The sequence below is a fragment of the Heteronotia binoei genome, chromosome 1 (genome assembly GCF_032191835.1).
Source record: "Heteronotia binoei isolate CCM8104 ecotype False Entrance Well chromosome 1, APGP_CSIRO_Hbin_v1, whole genome shotgun sequence".
Taxonomy (NCBI): domain Eukaryota; kingdom Metazoa; phylum Chordata; class Lepidosauria; order Squamata; family Gekkonidae; genus Heteronotia; species Heteronotia binoei.
Window position 1 is genome coordinate 250505433 of NC_083223.1, and position 21101 is coordinate 250526533.

General features: G+C 43.1%; 1 protein-coding gene across 1 annotated transcript in view; it reads right to left on the reverse strand.

Moving 5' to 3' along the window:
- Positions 1–1794: 1794 nt before the first annotated feature.
- Positions 1795–21101, reverse strand: part of EFEMP2 (EGF containing fibulin extracellular matrix protein 2) — a 41536-nt gene continuing 22229 nt past the window's right edge. Inside the window, exons 7-12 of the mRNA XM_060252257.1 lie at positions 10399–10518; positions 7541–7660; positions 5118–5244; positions 3828–4023; positions 3312–3513; positions 1795–2157 (exon numbers count right to left, since the gene is read on the reverse strand). Of these exons, the coding sequence (XP_060108240.1) occupies positions 3352–3513; positions 3828–4023; positions 5118–5244; positions 7541–7660; positions 10399–10518 (725 nt within the window). The 3' untranslated portion in view covers positions 1795–2157; positions 3312–3351. The remainder of the gene's footprint in view (positions 2158–3311; positions 3514–3827; positions 4024–5117; positions 5245–7540; positions 7661–10398; positions 10519–21101) is intronic.

A 21101-nucleotide genomic window follows, 5' to 3' on the forward strand; every position in this document is an offset into this window, starting at 1 on the left:
TTTTACCCTCCCAGACAGCAACAAGTTACTATTGGTGTGTTTCTTCCATTTTTCACCTCTCTCCCACAAGCAAGAATTTGGGATGGCGTAAGTAATTCTCACCACATTTCTCCAAAACAATATCCTTGGATGGCTTATCTACTTTTTAAGTTGCCCCAGAAAGAAGGTGCTGTTTTGCAATAAGTAGTTGTACTTTCTCTTTATCTAAACGCAGAGGCCTCTGGCCTTTCTGGGCATTTGGAATTGCAACATGGTTTGGTGGGTGCCACATGAAAATGACTGCTGCAGAAGACAGAGCCAGCCAGAAAATGATTGCCACCCTGCATAACTTCAGTAACTTAGTGTAGATCCTTGTGCTCTGGTGGCAGCTGCTGCCAAAGCAACATTTTACAAAAATCTGCACTGCTAATCAAATCTCCAGTGGCCAATCAGAAACCTTGCTGGGCAAAGGCCCTACCTGGGCCCTCTGACGTCAGAAGCCACTGAAAGAGGCGGCTGTTAGTGGCACTTAGATGTGGCTGTCCCAGTCCTTAATAAGGGCAAGCTGCCTGCAGAAGCAGCCTTCCGAATATGCCTGCTGATGGACCCAGCTGCCTACCTCTTTTGCTAGGTATTGCCATCCAATACACCTGCACCTGGTTGCCTGTTGTGAGAGTCCAAAGCTTCTCCTGTAAGTTCATAGCTGAGATTTGAAACTTCCGTTCCTCATCAGTGTACCAAACAACACATTATCAGCTCCTTCCCCCTTGCTGTGCTTTGTGAACTTCCCAGGCTGGGTGATTTGGTTGGCCACTTCCAGCAACTCTGTGCTGGCCTAATGGATGGGTGGAGGGTCATTTCCTCAAGACAACTGTGGTGGGACTGGGGCTGGTTCACACAGATAGGCATAATCATAACCACTCAAAACCGGATTTTAAAATATAAATTTAAAATATGGAGCAGAGATCCAACAGTGGCTATTAGCCACAGCATATTGTTAGAACTCTCTGTCTGGGGCAAGTGATGCTCTGTATTCTTGGTGTTTGGGAGGGACAACAGTGGGAGGGCTTCTAGTGTCCTGGCCCCACTGGTGGACCTAATGGCACCTGGGGGTTTTTTGGCCACTATGTGACACAGAGTGTTGGGCTGGATGGGCCATTGGCCTGATCTAACATGGCCTCTCTTATGTTTTTATGGATTTGGCGGAATGTGCAAACTGTCCCAAGGTGTAAAGTGTTGTGTCTGAGTTAATGGGTTGGATATGAATGTTCTAGCACTGCCAATTCAACTAGAATGGCTTATATGGTGGTGGAAAGTGCTGTCAAGTCATAGCTGACTTACAGCAACCCTGTGGGGTCTTCAAGACAAGACTCATTCAGAAGTGGGTTTGCCATTGCCTGCCTCCTTGTCATGACCCTGGTATTCCTTGGAAGTCTCCCATCCAGATACTTGTCAGGGCTAACGCTGCTTAGTTTCTGTGATCTGACAGATCGAGTCAGCCTGGGCTATCCAGGTTAGGGCAGAATGGTCTGTATACACACATGCAAATCATCTCTCGCTGCAGCACTCCACCAGTGACAAATATGTGTGTCAACCTATCCACAAGCTCACATTGGGGCAGGCGATTTATATCCAAAAGCTAGCAGGAAAAAACATTAGTCAGGGAACTTCGGAAGCAAACGGGTGGGAGGGGATACGCGTGCCTTTTTCTTACACCCTTTTTGCAGCTAGCAAGGAAACCTTTATAGAAGGGGAATGAGGGTCAAAACTAGCTTGCGTAGGACATGCATCAGCACAGAATGTCTTTCTGAGGGCTTTCCTTTTCAAACCTTTTACTAATTTTTGTATGTCTTTTTCTTATTTAACCAGAAAACAGAAATGAAGATTTGCAAACAGGGTCCAAAGTCCTTTTCCTGGCTCCAAGATGTAGGGGGTGGGTTCTCTCTCTCTTCCCCCTCCACCCCTCCCCGGGAGCAGGAGACAGAGGTTCATTGCTGGCACCGTTGTGGCTCAAAGAGTGGCAGCGTTCCAGGGTGAGCAACTGGTCTGTAAGCCACACCTCTGGCTGCTGGAGGCCTCATCCAGTCAGGACTATCGATGGTTCTGGGAAGGAGGCACAAGCTGCAGCATCCTTCCCTTCTGGTCTCTCAGTTTTCTTCCCTGCCCAGGCATGTGTTTCTGCAAGGGGTGGGGAGAGAAGAAAAGGGGAAAAAACAATGCTAGACAGAACACATTAAATTCCCTTTGAAAGTCTGGGGTTAGCACAGAGAGCTGCATTTCAGGGATTGGTGCAGTTTAGCGTCAGAGCTTTGTCTCAGCCCTGAGATTTACAAAGCAGTTAATGAAAGAGTGTCTCTGAACATGTGCAGAATGCCTTTGCATGAAGCCACCAATTTATCACAAGGAGGAATTAAGCCCCAGGGCAGAGTTCAGCATTCAGTCTGGATTCAGCCCCAGTACTTCTTGTTCCCCATCTATGCATTTTCTCCTCTCTGACTAATTTGTGCATTTATTTATGTTATAGTCTGAATTCCAGGACTAAGCCCGGTGTGCAAAGTAAAAAATGATAGGGGGCTCTGGGAATGTGCAGAGTGCTTTTCACTCTCCCCTGAATAATTGTAAGCCATATCACCTCATCCTGTAGGCACAAACTATGGCCTCTGATGTTAGGGGATATAACCTGCTACAGCTGCCAAGGTGCCATTAAGACATAAGGAAAATACTGAACAGCTCACTGTTCTTTACCCCAGAATCTTTTGAAGTGGGACAAGCTAGAAAGAAGTAATAAAATTGAGGGAGGCAGTGAGAAATTACTACTGACTGGAATGTGTCAGCTTAGCTGTTGTCTGCATGGAAAAGCCCTCTTGAATAATTAAGTTTTGTATAATTTGCAAGAATCAAGGAGAACGGGCACCTTCCTGACCTTCTTAGGCAGATCATGTCACAAGGTGGGGGCCACAACAGAGAAGGCACATGTATGGGCAGCTGTTGATCTTACCCATTTGCAGGTTGTTAAGCAAACAAAATTATTATTATTATTAATTGACTGATTTGATTTGATTTGATATCCCCACTTGTGCAGGGCTCTGGGCACTGTACAACAAAAAGGCATAGAACTATAAAAACAAATATACAAAACATTAAAATTTGAATAATAACAAAAATAAAATAAGTTAAAAGAAGGCCAGGTTAAAAAGAAGTCCAAGATGGCGTCCCTAGAACACCATCTTGGCATTCAGAAATGAACAGAGGCCAGCCTGTTTTGGAGGAGTGAGGAGGATAGAACAGACAGACAGTAGGTTTCAAGAGGGAGCTGTCCGAGTCAGACTTACCCTTCCCCTCCCAGCCAGGCGAGGGGACGTTTCTGCTTGATTAGAAGGAATGGGCTCCTACAAAGACGGTGAGGCGCAGCACTGAGCTGGACCGATAGCTCATCAGGGTGTTCATGGTGACCATCTCCAAATCCAGCACGAACTCCCGGGGCCCTGTCACAGGCCGGGCCAAGACCAGCATTGCACTTATGTTGTTGATTTGCTGCAGGAAGAAAAGAAGCAATGGGTGATGCCAGAAGGGAGACATCATCAGCTTGGACTTTCACCCCTGGTTAGTCCAGAGAGCTGAAGAAAAAGGAGCTGGAGCAGTATTTCCCCATGGGGTATACCCACATAGGCCAAGCAGGCCATGTGTGACTTTATATGGACTAGCTACCAAGATGCTGAGCTGCAAGATTCACAAATCAGCAAACTCAATTTGTTGCCAGTTACCCAGCCTTCTATCAAATGCTATGGGAGAGATGGCTGCCGTAGCTGTGGCCTCTCCAATTGGCTATTGCTAAGAAGCTGACTCACCCGGATATAAAATTCTCCTTGATCACTTCCTGAGCGAATCTGGAAAGTGTTGTAAGCACCAGGGTAGACACTAGTGGCTTGGATCTGGAAAATGTCAGAGGGCACTGTTCGGTCAGCTGTGATGCTCATGTATCTGTGGACGATAGACGATGGCTTATCTCGGCAGAGATGGTTGGTGGCCGGGCAGAGGCAGCGGCTGTGGTGGGAACAAAGTTTTGAGTTTGAGAGGTAGACATCTTAACACCTATCTTAAAGTCTCGTAATCAAGTAGCCCAGTGCACCTAGAATCACAGAATAATACAGTTGTAAGGGACCTCCAGGGTCATCTAGTTCAACCCCCTGTGCAATGCAAATAATTCACAAAAACCTCCCCCCCCCCCTTCTGATTTAATTTCAACCTATTGGTTCTGGTCCTACCTTCTGGGGCCACAGAAAACAATTCCACACCATCTTCAATATGACAGTCCTTCAAGTACTTGAAGATGGTGATCATATCACCTCTCAGTTGTCTCCTCTTCAGGTTAAACATACCCAGCTCCGCCAGCCTTTCCTCACGGGGTCTCCAGATCAGTGTTCCCTCTAAGCTGAGTTCATGGGAGCTTACAGTTTTTTAGACACCAGCTTACACATTTCTGTCTTAGCTCAGGAAAACTGGCCCCAGAGCAAACTAATTTATGGAGTAGCTCACAACTTTAATGCCAGTAGCTTACAAAGTAGAATTTTTCCCGCAAGACTCCACAGCTTACAGGAAGTATTGCTCCAGTTCCCTCATCATCTCTGTTGCCCTCCTCTGGACCCGTTCCAGCTTGTCTATATCCTTAAAATGTGGTGCCCAGAACTGAACACAACACTCAGGTGAGGTCTTACCAGAGCAGAGCAAAGTGATACCATCACTTCACATCATCTGGACACTACCTATCTCACAGTTATATACCTTTCGTCCTGCTCTGTCAACACAGAAGTGAAGATCGTAAAAACTGCCTCACTGTACTTAAGAACAAAGGTTCATTCATCCTGTTTCCAACTGTAGCCATCCAGATGCTTCGAGGAAGTTCACAAGTAAGGCATTGACGACTACAATATACCCTTGTAATTTGACTCTTCTGCAATAGTTATTCAGAGCTATACTGCCTACATACATGGAGGTTCCATTGATCAATCTTGGCTTATTTCCGTTGCCAGACTTTTCTAATTATTCTTTTCTTAAAGCTAGACATCTCGTGGGAGTGAGTTCCACATGTTCAGGTGCAACAGGATCTCTCCACAACTCAGCCATGTTAACATACTCACTTTTCAGAGACCTGCACATACGGTTCCTGGCAGCGGTTCTTCTCAATGCAGCGATAGCCGCCATGAAAGTTGACGCAGTTCTGGGATTCTGTGCATTGGTGGGCCCCCGTTTCACACTCATTAATATCTAGGGAAACAGAAGAAATGAGGAGAGGGGTTTGTTTTGGGCACTGAAGAATTCCATTAAACACAAATATCCAGGTTTTTTTTCAGATCCCCAAAACAGAATCCTCAGGGGCTGCCTCTCTGCATGCTGCTTGCTCTCTCTCCAGCTGGTCTCTCAAGTTCCAGAAGAGCATATTAGGGATCATACCAGCTCAGGTGTCTCAAAGTGGAGCCTCTGGTTAGAATGTCATATTAGGAGCTCAAATCTCCACCTTGCCATGGAAGCTCACTGGGAGACCTTGGGCCAGTCATACACTCTGAGCCTAATCTACTGCACAGGGTTGTCGTGAAGATAAAATGAAGATATTGAATTTATATCCTGCCCTATACTCTGAATCTCAGAGTCTTAGAGCGGTCACATTTTATATCTCTCCCCCCCCCCCCACAAAAAACCCCCCAGCCACCCTGTGAGGTAGGTGGGGCTGAGAGAGCTCTTACAGCAGCTCCCTTTCATGGACAACTCCTACAAGAGCTGTGGCTGACCCAAGGCCATTCCAGCAGGTGCAAGTGGAGGAGTGGGGAATCAAGCCCGGTGCTCTCAGATAAGAGTCCGCACACTTAACCACTACACCAAACTGGCTCTCAAGGAGAGAAGAACAACATAAGCCACTTTGGGTCCCCATCAGGGAGAAATACAAGGTATGAATTAAGTAAATAATGATCTGAACACCCTTGCTGTGTGTGGCAGCTTGCAGGACAAAGGAGCCCTTGACCTGTTCTCTGCTGCACTTCAGCCCAGCACTGCAGATGGCCAAATGTGGGTATTGCAGCAATCAATAGGGTCAGGGGGTCAACGAGGTTCCACCCAATCATATAAAGCCTGTGACCAGGTCAACATCCTCAATCCGAGCTTTGTACCTTAGCAATAAAGACCAAGCTATGATTAGACTGCCTATACCTACCCTCTACCTGCTTCCCTGGGTTTCAGCTCTCACCACCTCTCTGCCAATCACTAGTCAAGCTCATCTGTCAGCCTTGCTTCATTACCTCAAGGCCCAACAGTGGGACTCCTTCAGATCTATGTCTTTGACCTTGCTGCATGTTGGAATTGCCTACAGAGATGGCTTCATCCACCCTGTGGCTCAATGGTACAGCATTTGCTTCATATGCAGAAGGTATCAGGTTCAATCCCCAGCACCTCCAGTCAAAAGGGTCAGGCAAGTATGATAAGGTAAGTGATCTGATGGCCCAGGCTAGCCCAGTCTCATCAGATCTCTGAAGCCAAGTAGGGTCAGCCCTGGTTAATATTTGGATGGGAGACTACCAAGGAAGTCCAGGGTTGCTACTCAGAGGGAGTCTATGGCAAATCTTCTTTGAACATCTCTTGCCCTAAAAACCCCACAGGGTTGCCATAAGTAGGCTGTGACTTGATGGCACTTCCTGCCACCAAACAGGTAGTGTGAAACATCCTGACCTGAGACTGTGGGGAGCCAAAGTAGACAATATTGACTTTAAGAGACTAATGGATTGCCTTTGTGTGCCCCCAGACATGAGCCAAGCCAGGCTCACTCAACAGTAAATCAGATTTCTCCCAGAGGGAAAATAAATAAACCCCATTATTCCTCATTGCTTAGGAGTTTTTTATTCATCTGTTCAAGAGTTTTATTCATCTGTTTATTCATCTGTTCATCCTGATTGCCTGTACTCTGCATGAAATTACTTCACATGGCTTTGTTGTGATGTAAGCAGCTTCTAGGGATGCCAGTCTCCAGGTGAGACCTGAGGATCCCCTGGAATTACAGCTCATCTCCAGACTACAGAGATCAGTTCCCCTGAGAAAAATGAATGCTTTGGAGGAAGAACTCTGGGTCATTGCATCCCGCTGAGGTCTGTCTCCTTCCCAGGCTCCACCCCCAAATCTCCAGGAGTTTCCCAACTTGAATCTGGCAACCCTACCGCCCCATTCCCAGCTGGTGGCTAAGGGGGACCTGGCAACCCTAAGTAAGCCAGAACTGTTAATAGATGTGATGAGTGAAAGTGGCTCCGAAGTGACCAAGGGAGTGAAGATCTTTTGTAAAATGGAATGATTTCCAAGTGTCTTTCCCATAGATCGGAATCCTTGTTTTACTTGCAAGCACTGGGAAGACAAAAGGGGAGAAATCTATTCACTCACTATCCTAACTGTGAAAATGACATGGTCATTAAAAAGTAGGCAAGGAAATTGCCTTAATAGCATACTCGAGGACTCTTAGGTTGCTCCCAGCTAGCTCTGGGTACTGATGCCCTTCAGTTACAGGGCAGCCTATGCGGTAGATTACCTTGACAGAGGCGGGTGCTCAGTTGCTGGTATCCTTGTGGGCAGGCACAGGAGAAATGCCCTGGCTCATTCACACACTGGTATTGGCACAGATAGGTGGAATAGCTGCATTCGTCGATGTCTGGAAAGCAAAGAAAACATTCCCAGTCAGGCCTCTGGGTTGTCTTACTGAGTCAGACACTGGATTGTATATATCCCAGCCTCTCAAATCAAAAGAGTCTAAAATCAGGGATAATAACAGCTGTCTGGATGTGGGACTTGGAAATCAGGCATGCAATGACAGCACTGTGGCCAGTTGTTCCAGAAAGACTTTTTTTTGGGTACATATTTAGATTGCCTCCTCCAAAAGTCAAGGTAGCTCACAGAACACATGGAAACAACATTTAAAACACAGAATGAAAGCAACAGAAAGAGCAGCATAAGTACAGTGAAAGTACAAGACGACTGCAGATTTATACCCCGCCCTTCTCTCTGGATCAGAGACTCATCAGAGTGGCTTACAATCTCCTATATCTTCTCCCCCCACAACAGACACCCTGTGAGGTGGGTGGGGCTGGAGAGGGCTCTCACAGCAGCTGCCCTTTCAAGGACAACCTCTGCCAGAGCTATGGCTAACCCAAGGCCATTCCAGCAGCTGTAAGTGGAGGAGTGGGGAATGAAACCCAGTTCTCCCAGATACGAGTCTGCACACTTAACCACTATACCAAACTGTGTCTCACAACTCTCTCTCAAGCTCCCGCAATACATATATTCCAAAAAGGTGGTCTTTGTGTTTTCTCTATAAACCAAAATGAAGATGAACACACACAAGTTACAAATCCTCTGAAGATCATTCTAAGAAGAAGTGGTAGTGGTGAAGTCAAAGCATGTTTTGCACATGATACACTGGGAATTGGTATAGCAACTAGCAAACTACACCAGGAATTGGTATAGCAACTAGCAAAGAAAGCAAAACTATAATTTAAACCAGACTCTTGCCAAGCAGTTGAGGTGGCCATTCTGCCTTAACCCCCACTGTCTGCAACATGGAAATATTACTGACCTACTGTTGTATGGACTGCCTGGGCATAGCGTAGGGCTGACGCTTATTCTCAACATATTTGTATGTGAAGTAATTTGAAAGTATTATTTATTTATTTGCATTATTTATAGTCTGTCTTTCTCTCTCTGACTGAAGGCAGATTACTCAAAGTGAGTCAATCCAATCGATGGATGGGGTACTCAATAAGCAATGCAAGAAGATTAGGGCTGCAGAACCAACCAGAAGTTGGAAAACAACTGAAGCAAAGTGTTAACATGACGCATTAACCCATAATGTAGAATTCCATAGTGGGACCCGAGTTTCAGCAAGCTATACACAGTGGTATAGACCACAGTCCCTAACAATTTCTCAAAGTAATTTTGTGGATCATTTAATACAGTGCAGCTCCATTTCTTGTGTAGAAAAGCCCTTGTGAATTATTCAACTTTGCAGAGTTTGCAGAATAGTCAGTACTGTTATTATTCAATTTCAAGTGCTTAAAATACATCCTTCTGACAACCAGTGTGGTGAACGTACAACCCTGAATTAGTGGCTGGGTTCAGATCCACAATCTGCTGTGAAGTTTGCTGGGTGTCTTTGAGCCAGTCCCTCTCAGCATAATCGACTACATAGTGTTGTGAAGACGAAATGGAGAAGGGCTAACTCCTTGAAGGAAAAAGGAAAGGAAAGGTCCCCTGAAAAATGTCACGAGGGCCCGATCCTGATCAGGCCTACAACACACTGTGCTGAACCATCCTCCCCCCCCCCCCCCCGCCCTGCACCTTTTCAAGTGCCAAAGTAGTAGCAGCAAACACTCCCTCCACCCTGGTAGCCATTTCAACACTTGAAAAGTCACCAGGGTGGGGGGACAAGAGTGACTCATCCCACTATGCTGCTTTTTTAGCTCATCCATTTTCAGCTTTAAAATGGCACTGGCATTTCCATGGTGAACTTGAGGATGCCATCATGCCTCGTTTGGCCTTAAGAAAGTGTGCGCAGAAGAGGTGCTAGTGTCATAGCATAAAACCAGCAAGGAGCCATCACGGCGTGGAACACAGAGGTCACTGGTTACACAGGCTTCCAAAGTTGCTGCCACAGTAGCCTACATCATGATCGAGCAAGGATCTGACTTCCTGTACTGAAAGGGGAAGCCTTGTGGGTCTCTCTTCTCCTCATCAGGGGTAGAAAAAGCCCAGCAGGAATTCATTTGCATATTAGGCCACACCCCCTGACATAACCATTGCTTTGCGCAGGGCTTTTTTGTAGAGAAAGCTAGCAGAAACTCATTTGTATACTAGGCTACACCTTTGATGCAAAGCCAGCCAAAACTGCATTCCTGCTCAAAAAAAGTGCTGGGAAAGCATCGGGGGGGGGGGGGGGGGGCTGGTGCCAGTCTTGAATGCTAACATGGGAGAAGCTGGGAAGAATGGGGTGGCAGGACAGGGAGAAATACAGAGGAGTCACTCCAAACAAATAGACGTGGAGTAGAAGAGTAGATGTGTGAGTTCATTGCAGCAAAAATAAGCTGGAATCCAGTGCTGATTTAAAGGCAAACAAGATTTTATTCAGAATAAGCTTCTGTGAATTAGAGCCCACTTCATCAGATGCACACAGTGGATCCTTGCTAGGTAGGCAAATATATATGAAGTTGTGAAGGGGAGTAGGTGGGTTTATAAACACCAGGGTCCAAGGGCTTTGAAATACATGAAGTGCAGAACAAGAAGTAATGTAAAATATAAACATAATCCAAGAAAAATACAGAAAAGAGATAACTGAAGCACAAAGCTAAGGAGCAGGAGCTGAAGAGGGTGTGTGTGTGAGGAGACCCACCTACTTACCTTTACAAGTAAAGCCGTCATGGTCCAGTTCATAGCCCTGGTTACATCGGCAAATAAACGTGCCATAGGTATTGAAGCAGCGCTGCTCACAAGGGGCACCCATCTCACATTCGTTCACATCTGGGGAAAGTGACAGAAGAAGTGACTGAAACAGGTGGTTTACTGAGAAATGGAGTTTTGGAAACTGGGCACAGTTAAAGCAGGGCACATCCTTCTCCCTTTTTTCCTGGCACGAGCCATCTACAGCTAGCCTAACCTGCCTGAACATCTTTTGTTGCCTGTTCCCTTAAAATGTTGCACCTTTCTTTCTTGCTGCACTGATGTCTACAGCTTCCTAGGGTTGCCAACTCTCAGTTGGGAAATTTCTGGAGATTGAGGGGTGGATACTGGGAAAGGTATAATGCCTCTGCATCCATTCTCCAAAGCAGCCATCTTCCCCTCACCTTTTCCCTCCATTCTCTGCTGTTTTCCTCTCATACTCAAATGAATCCTGAAAATTCCCCAAGGCTAGAACCTGCTTTCAACTTACATTACTCTGTAAAGTGCCAGGTCTGCTGACAGTGTTATATTGATGATTTGGTGATTATGATATAACAGTTAGAAATGGCAATTCAATATCCTTCCTCAGGGTCCACTTGATGACATACAAAAGATGCCATAAATATTACCTCACAACAACATAATAGTTCCACCCTCCTGGAATCCACATTCCTTCATAGCAGGAGCAAAATAAGGTTTCAGGAGGGCCTTGGGAGAGATATTGAGTGGAGTTCAATGATAAAGACCCCTTCCTACACTTACAACAGAATACATAGTACACTTTCCAGTGTTTCCTCTCTTGCTTCTGGAATGATTCCCCATCAAGGGAACACATAGCAGTTATAATACATGAATGCTGGTGGACAGGGCTTATTTTGTAGAAAAAGCTCAGCAGGAACTAATTTGCATATTAGGTCACACCTCCTGGTGTCACCATGGTTTGGTGGATTTCCATGTGCTTTGTCTGGGATGATCCCATGCGTGGAAAGTGTTAGGAATCTAGTGCCTAACTAACAAGATCCTTCCTAAAATATCCATGTGGATGAAAACTTCCAATCCTTTTTTAAAAAGTTTCATACACAAGTGTGACTTGGGGCCAAGCTAGTCATGTTATTGAGGCATCTGTCAGATGTCCTACACTTTTAAAAGTACAAATAGCAGCTGGGGGAAGATTCAGACTGGAGCTGTGGCACAAGGAGAGAAGGCTTAGCCCTCCCTCCTGTACAGTCGTCCCAAACTTCATTGTCCTTCCTCCTTCCTTGAAATGTTCTTTGCCCCATGGAAGAAACACACTACCACCATATATTTTATCATGCCTTGGAACAAGCAGCAGATTGGGTGGGGACTCAAGTCAAGTCAGAAAGATAATATGAAGAGCGATGGTTCTCTTCTGCCACACTATAGCTGTGATTCTACTGAAGACCTCTCAAGAGGGCTCAGGGCCATTTCTCCAACACAGCTGCCCAAGTAGGGGTGGTATTAGCCACAGATCAGCCCTGGGCCCCACACTGGCAGCTCCTACCACCCTTCAGGCAGCTGCCAGCCACTCCCCTGAAGCCATCACCAGTGCCACTGATTTCATGTGCTGCCTGAATCTCAGGCACCACATGAGGGAAGGCAATCAACAGTTTTTAGGAAGGGGCCATCACCCTTCAGCTGATCCCCCTGTCTGAATGATTTCAGAGTGCCATCCTCGACATTTGCCTAGGGCTCCAGAGACACTAAGTGACTTCTTGGTTCAGCACAAAGAGAGTGCCAATGCGCTGGAGAGAACTGGCTCTCTTCTGGTCATCAGCAGCATGGGAAGTGACTGACATCCCCACCAGCGCCAGTACCACCAGCCAGGTTCAAAGCAAGCAGCATGGACCCAGAGGTGATGGAAGTATCTTGGTTGGGATCAGGGCTTTTTTGTAGCAGGAACTCCTTTGCATATTAGGCTACACATCCCTGATGTAGCCAATCCTTCTGCAGCTTACAGTAAGCCCTGTACTAAGAGCCCTGTAAGCTCTTGGAGGGCTGGCTACATCAGGGGTGTGTGGCCTAATATGCAAAGGAGTTCCTGTTGCAAAAAAAGCCATAGTTGGGATAACAAAACATGGTTGGGGAACCAGCCTGGGGAAGATGGCTATTTATACGTCAGTGAACAATGGTGGGTAGTGGGGGAAACACCATTATAAATCAGCCATGCCGAAGTTGGCCTGAGTGAACTGAATGTATTAGTAGGTCTTTCAAGTGATTCCTTCATTTACATCAGGAATCGGCAGCGCTGCATAAAACTTTTTAAAACTTAACCTTATTGTGGAATTTTGATCAAATTTCACAAGAGACATTCACCCAGGTTTCAAATTTAACTATTTAAATGCTCGCAAAATTTCAGATTATTAATTTATTTGTTTGGATTTCTATCCCATCCTCCTCTGCAGCAGGGGTCAGGGTGGGTTACAAGAGACAATGATAAACAATTAAAAATGAAAACATAATAATAGCACAGTGTTAAAACCTATTCAACAGGATGGTGATCAGGCACAGTTAATAATAATAATAATAATAATAATAAATTTATTCTTATATCCCGCCCTCCCCCGCCGAAGGCGGGCTCAGGGCGGCTCACAGGCATGGCATTCCATGGTTCAATAAAACAATACAGTACAAACAACAATTTTAAATAATCAATTACATAATAAATTAGTTAAAATAGATAAAATAGGTGCTAAATTACTATAAGTCATAATATCCACAAGATGGCTGGGTAGCTACACATCAGTTTAGCCAGGTTCTGTTTCAAAGGCAAGCTGGAAAAGAAATGTTTTACAAGCCCTGCGGAATTGATTCAGGTCCCGCAGAGCTCGTACCATCTCTGGAAGATGATTCCACCATCGAGGGACCATTGCTGAGAAGGCTTGCTCCCTGGTCGTCTTCAATCTAGCCTCTCTAGCCTCTAGTTTCTCTTTCTATGTGTGCTCAAGATGGACCAAGTACTGGGTAAGATTCTTGGGTAAGTACTAGATAAGTAAGATTAGAAATTCAAATATACAAAACATTAGCTTGAAGTATGAAAGGTGCCTCAGACACTGATGCAGTAATGGCCACAGGAATAAATAGCTTCAAAAGGGGATTGGTTAGATGAATGGAGAAATCTGAGATAAATGGATAAATGGATAAATCTGAGAGCCGGTTTGGTGTAGTGGTTAAGTGTGCGGACTCTTATCTGGGAGAACCGGGTTTTATTCCCCACTCCTCCACTTGCACCTGCTAGCATGGCCTTGGGTCAGCCATAGCTCTGGCAGAGGTTGTCTTTGAAAGGGCAGCTGCTGCTTTTCCGGTGTAATGGCGTGGTGTCGCTAAGCACTTTCCCGAGCTCCGGGAATTGCTTTGCTTTGCGGGGCATTTGGGGGGACTTCCCGATTGGGAGTACCCCCTAAAGAAGCGTCAGAAGACGCATCGCAGTTTGGGGTGCCTTTTGGAGACTGGACGGGTAGCGGAGGCTCTCCGCCCGGCTCCATTGAATCCCTGTAGCCGATGCCCAGCAACACTGTGGTGACGAACCGGGCCACCGGACAAGGGAGCAGACGGAGACAACATCTTTTATCCGCTGCATCAACCAACAAGAAAGACTTGTAAGTTGAAACAATATTTCCAAAAAGTATCCATCGAAACTGGGGACAGTGTTGTGAAGCGAGTACTGATATCGGGAGACGCAGAAACTAGAAAGCAGAAACTAGAAAGCAGAAAGTGTGGAGAGAGTGTGGAGAAGCGGAGAAGCGGCGCGGAGCGAAGAGACGAACGAATGATACAGATGTCTGTTTAATGACTAAATTATGATATAATTGGACTTTGAATATCAAGAATAAGATCCAAGAAGAAGGAAGAAGGAAGAACTTTGAATATCAAGAATAAGATCCAAGCGAGAAAACAGGCGGAGCTGACCGGGCAGAGAAGCGGACGGCGGGTAGACGCGGCGGCGGCAGAACTGCGCTCTGGAAGAAAAAGCGGCGGTCGGATCGATTGACGGACAGAGTAAGTAGCTGTTGGCAGGAAGATAGACGGAGAAACTTAAATGGAAAATAAACTGTAAAATGCTAGAGGCGGTAGGGTAAAGAAAGTGCAAGAGACAGGAAAGAAGAGAAGAACTGCTTGAAAGTGTTGTGGGCAAGATAGCTTAATGGTGGCAATGGTGTTGTTGAAAGTGAAACCATGAGGTGGGAAGGGAATGGCGTCTATCTTGGAGAGTTAGAGCGTTCAGGACTTGTATTGGTTTCCAGAGGAATGAAATTAAAAAGAGACTGAGTATATGATTTAGAAGGCATACATTGGATAAAGGGTGGAGAGATGGTTTTTAGCAGTGATTCCCTGCGGCTATCTCTCCACTGAAGATGGGTTTTTGACTATAAAGGAACTGTTTGGAATAAGCTGGAATAAACCCCCTAACATGGACAATTAAACTAAAGTGCAACAGGCCGGAAAAAGAAGAACAGAAGAAGGATAAACAGAGCTAACTGGAAAGGGAAAGTATAATATCAGATATATATTAGAAAAGACAATTATATTAAGGGTTCTGCAGTGATTGGGGAAGAAATTTATGGTTTATGATTTATGGTTTATGGTTTATGATACAGTTGCTGAAATAGGAGTAGTAACTCCACTGTGTAGTGGTATATTTTGGGTATTAAGGTAATGGTGTCATATATGAAATAGAAGTTGGAAAATTAATGAATTGTAGTTAAGGTAATTTGATGTGCTAAACTGAATGAACTGAACTGAATTGATTTGTTTGTGGCTATATATGGACTGAACTAATTAGTTGCATTAATTTAACTAACTGTATTGACTGTATTGATCTAATTAATTAAGGGGATTCTCTGAGTAAGGGGATAGAAAACAGTGGGTTTAGGAAGATAAAATAACATTAATACTTAACCAAGAGGTAAAGGAAATTTTGTAGAAAATAGAGATGGGACCAAAAAAATTGGGACAAGGTACCCCCTCACCCACACCTGGGGGAGGGGGGAAACTAGTGTCAGAGGCAACAAATCAAGATGCCATCGAGAAGCTACAAAACATAGTGACGGCTGGCTTTAAACAAAACCAGGAAGCATTAGAGGTGATGAAAGCAGACCTAATGGGACAGATAATAAAAACTAACAAGCAGGTTGAAGAATTCCAAAAGCAATTGCTAGGGAATACTCAGCAGATTCACAGTTTGACTGCTAAAGTGGATAAGATAGAGGGAAAAGAAAAAGAGATGTTCAACAAAGTTCAAGACAATGCAGAAAGAGTGGCCCAACTAGAGGAAAGGGTAATAAGACTAGAGGTGGAGAAGGCGGCCCACATATTACGCTTCCAGGACATACCGGAGGAAAAGAATGAGAATATAATAGAGAAGATTATGGAGATGTTGACTTTCGAAGACGAGGAATGTCTGGAGGGGGGAAGGAGAGACATTGAGTGGGCTAGAAGAGTCTCCTCCAACTACACGCGACGACATAACTTGGCAAGGGAGGTCCATGTCAAATTTGTGCACTCTGTAACGTGTGAAAGAATTCAGAGGAAAGCCAAAGAGCAGGAGTTGAAATGGAAAGATGTCAAAATTAAAGTGTTGAAGGATGTCCCCTGGGAAGTTCGACAGCGTAGAATTAAATATCGTAAGCTGTCATCATGGCTGATTAGACATTCAATACAATTCAGATGGCTAATCCCGGAAGGGGTTCTCTTTACATATCAGTCCAAAAGGCATAATATAAACTCGATGGAAAAATTAGAAGAATTTTGGGAACAATTTGTGGACTTGAGCAGTCGAGAATCGGAAACAGGGGACGAACAAGAAGAAGAAGAGGACTGCCAGAGTAACCCAGAAGAACGAACCGTACAGAGGTCGCAGAGAGACAGAGTCAGGACAAAGAACAGAATCAAAAAAGTCCAGAAATTAATACCTGATAGTATAGATATGTCAAAATGAGAACTAAGCCTGGATTGCAAATAACATCAGTGAATGTTAACGGCCTAAATGACCCACGAAAAAGACGAAGAATCTTCCAGCAACTGAAAAAGACCCCCTCCTCAATAATTTGTTTACAGGAGACTCGTATGTTTAAGAGAGCAATGTTATCCTCAGCAGAGTGTTGGAGATGTTGGAGATGTAAGAGAAGAGAAGAGAGGCGAATCTCACACATATGCTATTTAACTGTGAGGTGACTCAGAATTTTTGGCAACAGGTGTTATTGAAAATAAAGGATACAATTAAACGTCAACTACCATGGCAAGATAGTCACTTAATACTAAACTTTTTTCCGAAAGAATGGAAATTAAAGAAGGGGCAAAAATTATGGTTAGGAAGGGCTCTGTTGATAGCAAAACGCCAAATTCTTAAACATTGGAAACAAAATGATGTAATTCCAATTCTTCTTTGGGAAGATGACTTATTGAAACTTGCAGCTTTTGAAAAAATATCGTTTTCTGGTCGTAGACAAATGTGTCGTTTTAATGAGATTTGGAGTCCATTTTTGCAAATGATGAATGTTTAGCTGATTTCATTTGATATCGTTGTAAACTGTATCGCTTTACTTTTCTTGTATTCACTATATGAAAGTTAGGTTGATGTTCTTCTTTCTGATATCTATTAATGTTTAACTTGAGTAACTATTGTAATTTTATGCACTGGGGTTTCACATGTGGGGTTTTTAAAACAACAATAAAATATTATTAAAAAAAAAAAATAAAATAATTTGTTTACAGGAGACCCACATTCAAGAAAAAGATATAAAATACCTGCAAAATGATAAATTAGGAATTCTCTATCATTCATCGGATCCGGAAAAAAAAAAGAGAGGAGTGGCTATTTATGTATCCAGATCTATTCACTCCAAATGTCTTTATATGGATAAGAAGGGAAGAATAGTGATAATAGAGATAGACCTTAATGGTAACAAAGTCATACTAGCCAACATCTACGCTCCTAATGAGAATTTAGAGAAATTCTACCAAACGCTACATAGAAAACTGATAGAATTGGAACCGAAGAATTGTTGCATAATTGGCGATTATAATGCGGTGTTCGACATGGAAAAGGATAAGAAATTTGAGCAACCAAAAAAAAGAAAGATACGGAACATCTTGCCAAAAGCTTTCTTAAAATTAGCAGACGAATTCAATCTATTAGATGCGTGGAGAACGAAGAACCCTTCAACTAAAGATTATACATTTTATTCATCGGCACACAAGTCCTGGTCAAGGATCGACATGTGTTGGATATCGGCTGACTTAGTGTTGTCGCTCCAGCAAGTGGATATTTTACCAAGTACTTATGCTGATCACAATCCTATACAGGTGAATTTAATAGGAACCTCAAAAAATTCTCGCTGGACTCTTAACTTGCAGATCCTGAAAGAAGAAAAATTTTTGGAAACAGCCAAGAAGGAAATCAAAGAATTCTTCCAATACAATTTAGTCAAGGATACCAACATGCATGTTATCTGGGATGCATTTAAAGCCTTTTTTCGGGGAATTGCAATAAGATATGCAGCTGGAAGGAAAAAAGAACGATTGAAGTCCTATAAAGAGCTGGTTCTTAAATTAGGTGAGCAAGAGAAGCAATTAAAGGAAAGAAACACAGAAGAGATAAGGCTAAAGATCTCAGCCATTCAACATCAGATCAATTTATTATTAATGGAGGAGGTCGAAAAGAAGCTGAAATGGATGAAACAAACCCATTTTGAAAGTGCAAACAAAACTAGTAGGTGGTTGGCATATAAACTTAAGAAAGAAAGAAATAAAAAAATAATAAAGTTACTTAAGGATGAAGAAGGAAACGAGTTCACACAAATTAATCAGATGAAAATGATAATTCAAAAATTTTACCAAAAACTATATAAAGGCCAAAATATTGACAACGAACGACAAGACGACTACATAGCAAAGACCAAGCTGAGACAGCTATCAAAGGAACAAAAAGGAAAATTGGAAATGGCAATTACTACACAAGAGATTGTGGAGGCGATAAGCCAGCAGAAAATGAATAAAGTACCAGGCCCCGATGGGCTACCAATTGAATTTTATAAAATATGTGCAGAAGAATTGCTCATTCCATATAAAAACGTAATTGAAGATACGCAAAAATATCATAGAGTCCCAGCATCTTGGAAGGAGGCGTTGATTTCGTTAATATATAAAGAAGGCACAGACCCAGCAGAAGTGAGAAACTATAGACCTATCTCCTTGTTGAACGCCGATTACAAGATCTTCGCCACAGTGTTGGCAAACAGACTTAAAAAGGTTATCGGCACCATCGTTCATGAAGACCAAACAGGTTTCATCCCAGGCAGACAAATGAGGCAAAATTTGAGATTCTTATTAAATGCTATTGAATTTTATAAAGAGCACCCAGAGAAACAAGTGGCGTTTATATTTGTCGACGCAGAGAAAGCCTTCGACAATGTGAACTGGGATTTCATTTTGAGATCATTAAAAGCAGTGGGCTGTGGAGAAAATTTTTGCAACATGGTGAAGACTATCTACACAGAACAAAATGCCAAGATCAATTTTAATAATATCAATTCGGATCTGATTGAAATAGCACAAGGTACAAGACAGGGATGTCCCCTATCCCCCCTCCTATTTGTTTTAACCTTGGAACTCTTGTTGCAAAGAATTAGAGATGAAGACAAAATAAGAGGTATCAAAATCAAAGGAGAGGAGCTGAAGGTTCAAGCTTTTGCAGATGATCTATTGTGTGTTTTGGAGGATCCCAATTTATCCATTCTTCATTTGAAAGAAACATTTAAACAATATGGACAAGTGGCGGGACTCAAGATTAATGTACAGAAGACGAAATTTTTCACCAAAAATATGAATAAAGAACAAGTTAGTCAATTTGAAATTCAATCGGAATTCGTACACGGGAAAAAAATAAGATATTTAGGAATCCAAATGACCAATGATTTGAAAGACTTATATCGAAACAATTATGAGAAATTAGTGAAAGATATACAGCAAGATTTAACTGGATGGAAAGATCTACATATCTCACTGCTGGGAAGGATAGCAACCATAAAAATGAATGTATTGCCAAGAATACTATTCTTTTTTCAGATGATCCCTATCTTGCTTCCAAAAATTTTTTTCCAACAGATCAACAAAATAACCTCACTGTTCATCTGGCAGAACAAAAAGCCCAGAATTAGGCTTAAGGTACTTCAGGATAACAAACTTAGGGGGGGTCTTTCTCTTCCAGAATGGAATTTATACCATATGGCTTGCCGAATAACTTGGCTAACAGACTGGTTTACACTAAAAAATAAGAGAATCTTGGTGTTAGAGGGAGCGGGTCTGGAGAGAGGATGGCATGGGTATCTCTGGTACCAAAAACCCCCACAAAATAGCTTCTTTTGGAGACACGAGATAAGACGATCCCTCTTCAAAGCTTGGATAGAGATTAGGAAGTACTATTCTTATACGCCAAAGTGGCTATCATCAGCTGAGGCATTTACCCACCCGAATCTTTACAACTGGAAAAATTTAACTTATCAAAACTTATTAGATGGACAAAATAATTTACGAACAGAAGAAATGGACCAAATGGATTGGTGGCTGCAATGCCAAATAAAATCAAGATACCAAAAAGACAAAGAATTTGGTTTTTCCAAGAAACCAAACGACCTTGACCAAATAATACAGACTGACCAGAAATTAATCTCCAAAACCTATGAGTGGCTGCTTAAGGAGAAAATGCAGGGAGAAGTGGTGAAAGAATCTTGGGTTAAATGGTTGAGAGACTTTGGCTATAGTATTGCTATAGAAGACTGGGAGAAATTATGGAAAAGAAATGTAAAATTAATAAAGCCAGCTCTGTATAAGGAAAATCTTTATAAAATGATCTATCGCTGGTACTTAACCCCAGATCGATTGGCCAAAGTCCACCCCAGCTATTCTGACAAATGCTGGAAGTGTAAAAGGGTAAAAGGGTCGTTATTTCATATTTGGTGGAATTGTGAACACGCCAAAAAGTATTGGGCGCTAATTAGTATTTGGACTCAGAAAATTTTAAAAATTACATTACATCATTCCCCAGAACTATATCTTTTAAATGTCTGTACTGAAACCTTTCCGCCTAAAATAATTAAGGTGTTAATGTATATTGTTACCGTTGCAAGAGTATTGTACGCAAAATACTGGAAGTTACCAAAGATACCTTCCAGAGAAGAATTTATTGTAAAGCTTATGGAAGCTGCAGAGCTGGATATAATGACTACAAGGTTACGTGATGGCAATATACAAAAATGCAAAGAGAGCTGGGAACCGATATTTTGTTGGGTAAAAAGTAAAGGTATAGTGTTGGACTAATGGGAATATACAAGCTATTCTCTGTCTACTCCCGGGATGTTTGGGAGGATGTTTGTGTGGTGGAGGGAGATTGATATGAAGATGTGATTGTGAGTTTAGACTGTGAGATGTATGTATTGTATATGTATTGTATGTCAAATTGTTTTTGTTTTTCACCTGGGTGTAATAAAGAATTATTTACTCTAAAAAAAAAAAAAAAAAAAAAAAAAAGAAAGGGCAGCTGCTGTGAGAGCCCTCTCTGGCCCCACCCACCTCACAGGGTGTCTGTTGTGGGGGAGGAAGGTAAAGGAGATTGTGAGCCGCTCTGAGATTCTTCGGAGTGGAGGGCG